Here is a 12,933-nt window from a genome sequence, read left to right on the forward strand (position 1 = left end):
ACCCCACACTTCCTCTGAAAGATGTCAAGGAAGCTCATCATTCCCCAAACAAAGAGAGCTCAACTTCATTTCACAGCATTTAAAGGCTGTTATTCAAAGGAACTGTTATGAATGAGTATGTGTGAGATGGGAGGTGTGTGGATACACTGATGCATGTTACCCATCTGCCTTTCGCAGTGGTCATTTTTCTCCAACCCTCGGTAATTATGATCAACCGAGCATTCACAGTGTGCTCTCGCAATCAGCAGCATGACGCAGCTGTCTGTTCACTCCAATCCAACCCCTCATAATGTGCCTCCGCTTAAATGATAGCTCAGGTGTTTGCTGAAGGCAACAATAGTGGTAAATGAAGACAGCACATTAACCCCTCCAATCAGCTCTCATAGTGCCGTCTTAGTAACTGTGTGTGGAAAACAGGCAAAAAGTACGACCAAATATCAGCAAGAAATTACGGAGGAGCACATAATAGCAGACAACGAAAATCAATAAACAAGAAGTTGCAGGTAACGTTGCAATCGTAGGAGATGTTACCGCCCAGTCGACAGGGGAAAACATTGGTGTGTACATTTCTGCAAACAACAAATACATTACTTTTGCACGTTTTATACAAACATGAAATTTTAAAGTGACAAAAAATATGAGCTGACTTTGTCATTGTGAGTTGGGGGAGATGGTGTATGGCGTTACACCTCTGTTTGAGACCAACAAATAACAAAACAGGATCTTCTCCTAAACATAACCACGTGATTTTTGTGCCTTAACCCAACCACACGTTAACCTCAGCGTTGTTAAAATGTAAACAGAGACGACGCTTGCCATGGGTGATACAGGCGGCTGCCTTTGGTGCCATTCCAAGGGGTATGTTCGAAATTATGCTCCGAAAAAAAGTGAGTCATCACTGTCTAAAAAACACACAGTCTAAGTTAAGTGGACGTCAGAGAAGTGTATTTGGAGATAAATAAAATAAAATGAAATAAAATAACAGAGCTCACAGAGGTTGCATTACAGACACATTTTGACACGTTCAAGTTTTATTCTGTAAAAATAAAAATTGAATGTGCATGTTTGTTGCATAATGTAATCTTGTGTTCTCTGCAAGAAATTTGAATGAATGCAGTTTTTCATATATAGTAAAAAGCCTTTTGAAGCAGTAATTCTGTTGAAGACACAACCACAACACAATAACGTTTAAATGTAAGGTATGCGTGGTCTGTGGAGACGTACAATGCCGACAGTTTTCTGGCGACTGGGTTGGATGTTTAGCTTTGAGCTGATTTATTTTTGCACAATGGGGAAAAAAGAGCTCAAAGCGATTGTGTTGTATATCAAACATGTTATATGTATACTGTATCGCCAAACATTTTAGTTCACCCAGGCTGCTCCTTTGGTAAGGGAGGAGAAAATAAGAAACAAGATTGAGGAGAAAGGGTCACGGCTGGCACAGAGATTGGAGTTGAAAAGTGAATGTTGACTGTGTTGTATCGCATTATTTTCAGACCCCTCTGCCTCTCAGCTCTTTCTGGCTTTTTCTGTTGAATCTTACAGTCCTCACAATGGCAGCAGACATGTGTCACTGCATGCATCTTTGAAAATATGTCATTAGCAATACGGCTGTACTCATTATCTTCTCAGTAAGCCTAATCTGAATGAATGAATCTGAATTTGTTTAAATAGACGCCAATTTTGTGTTTAGGGGCACGCTTAGTCCTTTTCATTGTGTCTGTACTGTGCAGCACAAAAAAAAATGTTTCGACTTAAAAACAGACAGAATGCCAACCTTTTATACTTTCAAAATAATTTATAAATTTCCAGAAGCACAATTCTACCCTCCGGCAATTCACGACTTGGCCAACAAAACAAATTTGGACACACATGGCTTTCATATCTGACTGTGAGGTCATCATTCAACCACCGATTTCAAAATGCAGACAAATAAAGGCCTTGAGCAATATTTGAATGCACATTTAATGATCCTAAAAGAAAGATGCGTAGGCGCAGATGTTGACGGTCGTTTCTCTGTCAGCTCTCCGCAAAATTTGGGCTAAATTTAAGGTGGTGTTTCCAATGTATATCAGCAACTGTAATATGTTTTGTTGGCTTAATCCTGGCCAGAGACACTCTTTTCAATATGCCGAATTGACAAAGTAGCGAACACTGTTGAGACAAGCTGACTGGAGTGACAGTGGAAATGTGAGGTGCTGTCCTGTTCCTGCTCAACCTGAGCCACAAAGGAAATAAACACAGTGGATCACTGATATGCATTTTTCATCACAGATGAGATATGCAAACAAACTGCAACGTATCCATCCAGTGACACAAGAGATGGAGCTAATCAGAGTCTGGAGCATGTTCAAGGACACTATCAGTCTGTGGTGGATTAAATTTGTAAAACAACAGAAGCAAATGTACCAAAACCCACGGTTAAATCTATCCACAACAAGAAATAATAGATTAACTGAACCATCCAGAAACATGGACAATTATAAAGCAGCAGCTAACAATGTAAAAAGAGAGTAAAAAAGAGGACTAAATAACAAAGAAAAGTTAAAAGGTCTGGTGGATTTGCATTTCACTGAGTTTGTGCCTTATATGATGTGACAAATGATTGATTGAAGTTATTAAATACAGTCACACATTGTACTACAATGCAGATACATTCACTTAAATACTCATTTTATTTGTTAGTTTTATATGTTTTAGTCCACCTCCCACCTGATACAAATGTCAAAATGTTGTTATTTCATAGTTTTTCTCATTTATTATGGCAATGTTAGACAAATGATGATATATATTAAGTGTATTGACTACTATTACCATAGAAAGTAAGGGCAGAAACGTGGTCCATGCAAGTACGAGAATGCAGAAACTTCAAGCTACGCAAGATCGCTTTGCAACTACTGCAAAGCGTCAATAAGTGACGAACTGGGATGAGAACATGTTGGAGCTGCTGCTGGAGCACTGACATTAGAAGGCACTTTCCCGAGAAACAAGAGAAAACTGACCCCTTGTGTTTCACTTCCGCTCAGAGCTACATGAACCAAGTTTGACAAATCAAGCTTAACATGTCCCTATGTGGCGGCATATTTCGGACACTTCAGCACCTTTTCATTCATACACATCCCATCATCTTCTCTCTCTCTTCTGTGCAGTAAGATCAACAGTGCACAAAAGAAAATGCCGTGTGTGTTTACTGCTGTGATCATGGAAACACTGTGATTAGCTTTATGTTGCCCCTTTGAGGACAGGTGTTTGTAACCTCCACCGTGGAGCCGGGGCTATGTTTCTACTCCGAGTCTCTCTTCCCCACATATCCTGCACTTTGGCATAATCTAATTCCTGTTCCAATCTTTACAGCTTCAGTTTTAAAATCTAACTGGCAACCTCTGACTGTCCAGCGGCCAAAATCTAGATAAGAGAAGAGAGTTGATGAAAATCTTGATAAACTCACGTGGGTCGCCTAATTACCTCCACTGACAGCAATTAAATATAATGAGCAGCCATGAGCGGTGCAGAAATTGGTCTGCAGCCCTTATTGCCCTGGGTTTTGCCTCTCAGGCTACAGACAGTATCTCCTACCTTATCAATGGAAGGTTTGCTGTATGTAGATACAGACGTAACCTGCAGACACTACTCAGGGCTTAAAAAATACCCCCACACCCTTTGCAAATTTTTGGAGTTTAGAGAAATCTATTTAATCTAATCAATTTATTATCACTGATCATAAAATGTCAGGCTTCTACCAGTGAAGCTGAACATGATTTTAGGATGCAGATATACAGTATTTCTGTTTTTGTGATTGTTGTTTCTATTCTGGCATCATAATGGGTGGGAAACAGTAAAATCAGTTTAATCATAACTGGAATAACATGAATGTACACAAGTGCAGAAAATGGGATTAACTTTTTTTTTCAGAAACAAAACCTACACCTTATTCGCTGTTACATAACAAGAATTCAATTTTTCAAAGAAAGAAAATGATTTATTGTTTTAATTATCTAAGATTATTAGTTTGTGTTTCTGGATTCAACTTTCTCCTCATGCATTCAGTAACCTCTAAATTTACAAATTCAGATCATTAGTAAGCCTGCTTCTTTGTAACAGGTCCTGATGCTGCCGTACATCAGCACATACAGTGGAGCAGCATTAATTCACAAACCTGTTGCTGTATGTGTGTGTTATCCAAGGCTAAATCATATATTAATTTAATGCAGGCTGTACAGTATGAACTGTGTATTTGTTGCTTTGCCTATAAATAATAAAAGTAGCTCTTAACTCTGTTGCAGGGATGACAGTTAGGTACAAGTAAAAGCAAAAAAAATAAATAAATTATGCTTTACAGAATATCAGCCAGAATCACAAAACAAAATCCTAGAAGGACTGAAGTTGTCCTTTCTAACAACCACTGTAATCCTGTTGAAGCAATATCTTATTGTATGAAATCGTGACTGACAAACATAAATGTAATCAAAAAGACGCAGAGAAAGACCCACTCGTGTCGTTAGTATTTCCTCTCGATTTCACTGCCTGTTTTCATACTGTAGTCTCTTCTGTCTGGACGTTCAGTATCCTTTCTTGAGATGTCAGGGATCTAAGTATATCTGACACTGTCTACGTGCTGTTATAACGTGGACATGTTTATCAGAGTCAGCTAGAGAAATTAGTGTCACCATGGTCCTATTTTGTGCAGACAGGATCTGAAGCAGTAGTGTTGCCTTATTAGACACAGTTGAGTGTGTCATTTTGCTGCCAGTAATTCCTGCTGAGTGCTGGGCTTTGAGCCCAGCTCCTCTGTTAAGCCTGATAATTGTGGGTGAATAGACGTCATATTTGTTTTCTTTTTCCCTTTTTGATCCATTAAAAGGAAGAACCATAAAGACAGGGACCAATTAAAATAATGGCACTGGGCTGATGATAAACAATTTTTGGCTGTTTCAAGTGATGTGGACTTTTTATGGTTTGGCAGATGAGAAATTAAATCTTTGTTCGACAAGATCATAAAACCAAGTGGGTTTATTATTCTTTATTCTGCGTACTAATATATCAGAATCCTCTTTATTGACTAAGTATGTGTCCACATACAAGGAACTGTGGCTCTCAATATACATACACAAAAATAGAAATACACCTAAAGACAAGGAGAACGAAGCCGAACAAAGATAGTTAAGATCATTATGAACACTGAAGTGGGTGATGAATAGTTGAATGAAATGGGCACTTTAATAGGTAAAGTAATGTACATAAAATGGGTAGTTTGGTCATTAAAAACCTAATTTTAGTCATGCCCCTCAGCGTGTGTTATGGTAAATGGTAAATGGACTGCACTTTTATAGCACTTTTCTAGTTGTTCGACCTCTAAAAACGCTTTTGCACTACTTGATACATTCACCCACCACACACACATTCACTCACTGGTGGCCGAGGCAACCGTACAAGGTACAATCTGCTACTCAGTAACCATTAACGTGCGCTCAAACTTCAATGGCACAGCATCAGGAGCAATTTGGGGTTCAGTATTTTGCCCAACTATACTTTGACATACGGACTGGAGGAGCCTGGAGATCAAACCACCAATCTTTTGATAAGAGAAGGATCTGCTCTACCTCTGAGCCACAGCTGCCCAAATCTGACCTAAAGGCATCCTTTTAGCGTCTTTATGAGACACATTGGGCTTTCAAACAGCTCATTCTTATTCCCAAATCGACAAATAACAATGCTTTGTCACACCCCTCAGTGTGTGATAACGAAGCATAAGATACCCTTTAACATCTTTATGAGACACAGCGGGCTTCCAACTAATTTAAATAAACCCATCCACAGCAATATTTGATTTGATTGAAAAAGTTCATATAGGGTGGCTTGGTCAAACAAACACAAACTTTCACCCAGGATACTGCTGTTTGTGTCCCACGCAAACAAGTATGCGTCGCTATTTGACAACTTAGTATGAGAATTCATTGATGTAAACCTGTCTGTGTCAATACTTGATGCTGAGCAAATGATTGTAACTCTATAAAGAGTGAGAAAGTGCACGTATGGTGGGAGGGAGGGGAGGTGAATGGATCAAACAAACAAGACCTTCACCAAGGAGACCCCAGTTTTTTCCCCTGCAAAATCAAAGGTCAATGTTGGTTTAACGTCACGTCACTCACGCACTTACATCCTGTGTGAAACCAAACGTTGACATTGTTTAATGGTAACCTTGTGTCACTGCACACTGACATCACTCATGTAACGTGTTTTCGTCATGCTATATTATTATGTAACAACTGTCCTTATTTTAACTCAAAATATCTTTTGGGTTAAAAGTTTTTTTTTTTGCTTAAACTAACTGCAACCAAACACAATGTGTTTGTGTCACATGGATATTTTAAGGGAGCCCTGTGCATTGCTATGAGACGCTGAGGGGCATGACGGAGCGTCTGTGTTTGACAACCTGGGGGTTGCAGATTATGACGCAGATTACACGGTGTATTTACAGAGTACAGTGTATTCTACTGTATGTACATGTTAAAGCACAGAGGTTTATTATTAAGGATGTTAATTTTACTGTTTGTTTTCCTTTCTGTGGGATAGAGTATACTGCAGAAACAAGTGAACTGCCTTTTTTCCAAAGACAGAGGGACTTCTACTTATCATTTTACAATATACTATTTCTATTATATGTATATGTATGATTTATAAGCGTATATTTATTCTACTGCCGTAAACATCTGAAACCACAGTGGACAAATTAGATTTCAGTGCTGTCAGTGGAGGCAAATATTGCCTGACATGCCTTTTGGTCACTAATGGCTACTCAGAAGGATTATTAATAAAAGCAAAGTCAACATTTTTAGACGGTTCAGCAACAAATTGTAAAGTGCATACCACATTCCTGGGTCTGCTGTGGTTTCCCCAAGAATCAAGACTCAACACTTTGCACCAGTGTTCATCAATCACACCGCGAGAAATCAATTGTAGAAGAGGCACAGATAACAATTTCTCTCTGATGTTAGCCTCAATGGACCAGAGGGTCCATACAGAACAGCCATGAAAATCAGCTTGCATACAGCCAAGGACACATCTGTCACCTTCTCTGTCCAATTACTAAAATAATACAGAGAGAATGATTGACAACCACTGCTTTTTATTTTTGTAGAAGATTGGTGATAATTTCAAACCAAATGTTAATTCTACAACCATTTATAGACACTGTTTTAAAATGCAACACCTTCATGGCTGTGATTTTTCCTAAATCCTGAACAATCTCAACCAAAGGGAGCAGAGCGCAACACTGCATTCTGCTACATAACGTAAAATTTTAATAAAGCATTTCGAGCACAGATAACATACCATTTGTTGATTTGGACATCCATGTTTAAACAAATATAAAATGCTCTACATAGCAAGATTTACAAAAAGTAAAAATAGCAAGAAATTTGGCATTTTAAAGACAGCTGTAGTCCAGTTTCATGCATAAAGTGTGCTAAATTTCTTCATCATAGTTTGGTTACGTAGACTACTACGGAAAAATGTGCATTAGAGAAAATAGTTAAACTGCATCTAAAATTACTGGCCACTCTCTCCAGTTCTTCACTTCCCCTTCCCCCTTACATGCACTATATACTTCATCTACCTATCTACACTCCACACCTTATAGCACACACTCCCACATTCACACTCACACTTCTTTTCCTTCCGGCTCCGCTATATGTTCTGTATAGTGTCTGTTGTTGTGTGATACAGTATGTTCTGTTTCTGTTGACTAAATAAAGACCAGTAGTGAAAAAAGAAAGCTTGTGTTACAAACTGGGTGGATAGAAGTTACAGTTTTAAAGGGCATGAACGATGAAACAAGGACTGAAACAATCAGCTGATTAATCGCTTAGTCGATCCACAGAAAAATAATTGTCAACATTTTTGATTATTGAAAATCTGTTCATTTTGCCAAAGACAAATTATTGATATTTTCACTATGAATTGATTTTTTTTTTTTTTTTTTTTTATTTGGGAGTTGCACAAAACAAAATATTTGAAGATTTGGGCTTTTGTGGCGAGCACTGTTTGTCATTTTACAACATTTTATAGACTTCACAAATAATTAATCACAAATATAATCAATACATTCAAAGAAAATAATCTTTAGTTTCAGATATGAATGAGACACTGCTGAGTTGCATTGTGGGAATTGTAGGCTCAAGCTTTTTTAAACAAACTTCCTCCTTAAAAAGAGTCTAAAAGTCAGGGTATCTTGGCCTCTGCTGCTTCACTAAGGACTTCTTTTTTTATTTATTTGAGTTCCCCAGTTTTTAATACCGATGGCCTATGAAAATCAGTCTTTTTTTCCATACAGGCAGGACGTAACATATATTTTCACTTAGGTGCATTATGGAAAATGTGGGATCCGGTGTTTTTGGAGCTTGACCCAAACAGGGACCAAAAGGCCTCTGTTGCTTTCACTTTTGAGTCCCCAAATTTACAGAACAAAATAGTTGGAGTACCCCTTTAATGACTCAACAACCAGTTTCCTTTGAATTAGTCATTTTGGACACATTGTGGTTTCTTTATTACTGCCAAGAAGGTTATGTTTATTTGTCACCAGGATTATGGAAAAACTTCTGGCCTGAGTTTTCTAAAACTTGGTGGAAGGGTGTAGCATGGGCCAAAGAAGAAGCTATTACATTTTGGAGCAGATCCCAATCACGTAGTGGATACACAAATTATTTTTCACTTTCATTAACATTGCGAGGACATTTAGTGTTGGCAAAGGTTTGAGCCCTCTGAATGCCCTTCTAGTTATTCTTGTTTTTACCAAAAATACTTGTCTTCTGTCCTTTCTTAAGACAGTTAAGACACCTTAACTGTTTTAATTTGTGGTTTATACTCATTTGAGACATTTCAGTCATATTGATGTCTGTAAACACATATCACAAGTATCTTGTTATAGCCTTAAAACTACAGTTTCAGTGATGTTAAAGAGGATCGCATGAATTATTGTTTCACTCAGGTTTATGAGAAATCTTCACACGTACAGGTAGAGTGTCAAAAGGCTAATTTTCATAAAGCTAAAAGCAACAGTAATTAAAGTTGACATTTATGCTGTTACCTGACAGCGATGATATGATAATGGACAAAACGATCCTCAGCTGTGTTTTCATGAACTCTGCTCCAATTTAAGCTTTTACCTCCAATTGAGCCGGCGACCTGAATAATCTCGACACCACATGAGGTCAAAGAAAAGAAAACAAACACTACTTTATAAAAGCTCCAGATATTTTGCTTGAGGTTTCAGTTTCGTCATTAAATTCTCTCTACATGTCACTCTGAAAAACCCTTCAGGTCTTTTCTCTTTCTCAGCGGGCACCCGCATGGCGTTGTTTTATTTGGTCAATGTATGAGTGACCTTTCCCTTCCGTGTGAGTCTCATTGATTTGCTCTTCAAAGGAATGTAAAACCTCTTACTTTTAGTCAGTTCCCCTATTCTCTTCAGTGTTTCTCAGGGTGACAAGGGTCTTTCCAACTGAAGTGACGCTGCACTCAATGTCTCATACATGTTAGAGACAAAGATTGGATCTAATGATCCATAGAAACGACTAAGTAGAGCGTAAAGTTAAAGGAATTAAGGTGCTCAGGAAAAGTAGACAGTAGTTTAAACCTGTATGCTCCTGATATTTTTAATAGCTGTCACATGGTTTTCACACTTTGTTAGACAAAATTAGTGTCGTATCGCAATCCAACTTGTCACATGCAGCAGCTTGATCAGTGGCTCTATGCTTGGACCTATTACGCTCTATAGGTGCCTCCCTAGAGTCAGTTGTGGACATGTCAGTTTCTATGTCAATTTCCAATCAATGCCTGCAACAGCATCTTTCAACAAACTTTCATTGCTACAAGACAGTTACAAGACAACAAGACAGTTTTACAACCAAGACTACTTTGGGTTTAGGCAACAAAACTAAGTGGCCTGACATTTTACTTTGTTCCCATCATATGAGGCAGGACAACCTGTAGTGCGTAGGTCACACTATCAAAGCCTCCTGGCTTGTCTATGACTTGACTTGTCTATGTTTAATTCACAGGGGCTCAAGCCGATGGACCACAATGGGCTTTCTGACCCCTATGTCAAGTTGCACCTACTGCCCGGAGCCAGCAAGGTGAGTAAAAACTGGATTCGACTGGATTTTTTTTACTCTCCATGATTACATTTTTTTATTTAACCATTGTGACAGTTTTTGGACTGTTATTCCCAATTAAAGTGAAGGTAGTTGCCTCATTTCCAGGGTTTACTGTAGCTCAAGTTTGCCTTTTTCATGTTCAGACTAGTTTACCATAGAGACTGGAGGTATTCCACCTAGCTACAGCTACCCTGGCTCTGTCCCCAGTGTGGTGCCATGTCACTGTTGCAACAGCCCAAGTCCAAAGTCCCATTAGTGTGAAAAATGTCCCATTGAACTGTAAGCACAATTCTCTGGCAACTCTTATTCTAAAATGAAACACCTATTGCTCCAAAGTCCTTTTCATCCAAAAATACACAGTCCTTGCAGTTAGTTTCAGTTTCCTAGCAGTGTTTGAGCCACTGATCCCAAGTGTTTTAATCATCCCTTCACAGTATTTCATAGCAACGTTTGAGCCGTGAGTGTTTTTATTGACTCTTTACAGCCTTTCCCAGTAGCGTCTGAGCCATTGAACCTGGCTGTTTTTGTTACTGAACAGTCCCTGCTTTTCCAGCAACTTAAGTGCTACTAAATGTTGGCGTTTCATGTCAAAACGTGATCTTTCCCAACTATAATCAAGTATTTTTTGTGCCTAAACATAACCACAGCTTCCCCACAGCATTTTTTGAGAAATATCATGCATATGTGGTTTACAGAAACATAATGCAAACTTTTTTTTTGGCTATTGGATTGTCTAAGAGCAGGGGGTGTACATTTTGGGATAAATCGGACTTCAGAGCAATGAGTGTTTGTTATTGGAATAACAGGCTGTCAGAGAAATGGGTTGTCTATCCAATGGGATATTTTTTTAACGTTGCTTCAGAATTTCGGGCCTTCCAACAATGGGTATTCCCAAGGGGAGTAATGGGCTACCAGCACCTCAAAGGTCACATATTTTTTTAAAAACAAAACATTTTTACCATTTGTTTGAAGATCCATTCATCGCTAAAGCGATTTCCATGCAAGAGAGAGCCAATGGAAAGTTTTAAGGTAATCAATGGAATGATCAATATTCCATTACTGACATTTTAGGTGTATTGATTGATTCATGATGATTAATTCACAATGTCAACTCATGCATGGATTAACAGCGACATGATTGTGTGGTCATTCATCCCGCTATAAAATAAAGAAAACTCTTTCTATTCTCCGGGCATTGAGAATAGAAAATGCCATAGCTAGAGACTGACGAAGCCCTTTGTTTCATTCACCCACTGCCCATGTCCATTTTTTATAAAAATACTTCATAATTGCAGCTGGAATGGCAGAAATGCGTTTAAAAACCTGTGTTTAAAAGCAGTTTGTTTATCCCTTTATTTGCATTTTTTGGCAAAGTCTGTTCCAAAATACAATAAGCCAGTCAATATCAGACACAAATTTTTAAATGTCCAACTTTGCGGCAGAAACAGACATGTTTACAGCCTGGTACAAAAAACAGTTTTTTCACTTCTGGCTCCAAAAATGCCAAAAAATGGTGATGGCAGATATACCAATAAATTTATGCCTTCAGAATGGCACTTCAGAAATCAGTGAGTGAAATCACGTAATTACGTCTATTATTTATACAGTCTATAATGTAAAATTGCCACCATAGGAACAGCAGTTACATAATATTTAAAACAAGCCACAACATAACCAAAGCTTGCATTCATGTCATCAGCGCCCTGCGGTACTTACACAAATAGCACTATCCCCCTGGCTGTATGAGTCTTCTCTCCTGGCAGATATAATCATATACATTTGTAAAAAGAAAGGCTGAAAATTTCTCAGTTTTCTCTATTCAACATTTTTTTTTTAAAACTTGCGAACTAACTTAAATAATAGAGCAGTTTTGTAATTCCAAACACGATATAAAGCTGAGGTTATATCACTATAAATTTGACAGACAGTGCAGCTGACCTTGCTGTCAGGAGCATTCAACACTTGTTGAGTGTTAAATTCACACTGTTGACCGACAACCCATCATAGTGACCAACAGCTCGCTGGACGACATAATAACCAGACACACTTTGCTCCTTTGTTACTCGACCTTCGAAATATTTGTCTGAGGCATGAAACATGATTCATTTGCCAAATCTGAATGATATGGACTTCTTTTCAAAGCTATCGAAAAAAAGAAGTTTCTTGCTGCCTCTGCATGCGAGTGAATGTGCAATAAAGTTTTTGCACTGACTCTCTTTTATTCATAGCTACTGTATGCCAAATGTCTCACCTGCACCAGTTAACCTCCTTGTGTTCCCCTGAAAACATAATACAGTACCTAATCCCAGTCAGTCATCGACAGTTTAAACCCGGAATAATTGCAGACATTTCAGTGTGTTTGATTGTGGTCTCGTGGGAGATGAAACTGTGATCTGGCTTTGCAGCAGAGCGTGAAACTTCACTTCTGATTAGAGAGCAGGCAGAACTTATGACCTCTTTAGCGGGCCTTAATGAGGCTCTTAGACCGAGCCTAATGATTATTTTGAGAGCAAGCTGAGAGAAATATCAGAGCAGAGAGGAGGTGACGGCTCCTTGTTTTACCGACAGGAATATTCAAAGGCCTTTGTGAAGCCTCCTGCTGAGACAGGAGACAAATCCCTTGACGCCACATGCTCTCATGGACTTTTATTTCATCCACCAGTCAAATAATCCATGACATATAAATACAGCAACGCAGGACACAAAGAATGGAATAGCCTTCACTTAAAACCAATCATTGGAAAACGATACACCTGTCGCACTGTGTGGGTGACAAACG

The 12,933-nt window shown here is 38.5% G+C and overlaps 1 protein-coding gene and 1 long non-coding RNA gene across 3 annotated transcripts in view; one reads left to right on the forward strand and one right to left on the reverse strand.

The window, feature by feature from the left end:
- Nucleotides 1-12,933, reverse strand: part of LOC148187217 (uncharacterized) — a 190,454-nt gene that overhangs the window by 106,599 nt on the left and 70,922 nt on the right. The gene's annotated exons all lie outside the window — the stretch shown is intronic.
- doc2b (double C2-like domains, beta) overlaps nt 1-12,933 on the forward strand; it is a 150,039-nt gene that overhangs the window by 92,307 nt on the left and 44,799 nt on the right. For both annotated transcript variants that reach the window (XM_088088910.1, XM_042499800.2), the window contains one exon: nt 10,059-10,133. In XM_088088910.1, the coding sequence (XP_087945036.1) occupies nt 10,059-10,133 (75 nt within the window). The remainder of the gene's footprint in view (nt 1-10,058; nt 10,134-12,933) is intronic.

The sequence above is a fragment of the Plectropomus leopardus genome, chromosome 15, assembly GCF_026936395.1.
Source record: "Plectropomus leopardus strain MGB_pleo_1.0 chromosome 15, ASM2693639v1, whole genome shotgun sequence".
NCBI lineage: Eukaryota > Metazoa > Chordata > Actinopteri > Perciformes > Serranidae > Plectropomus > Plectropomus leopardus.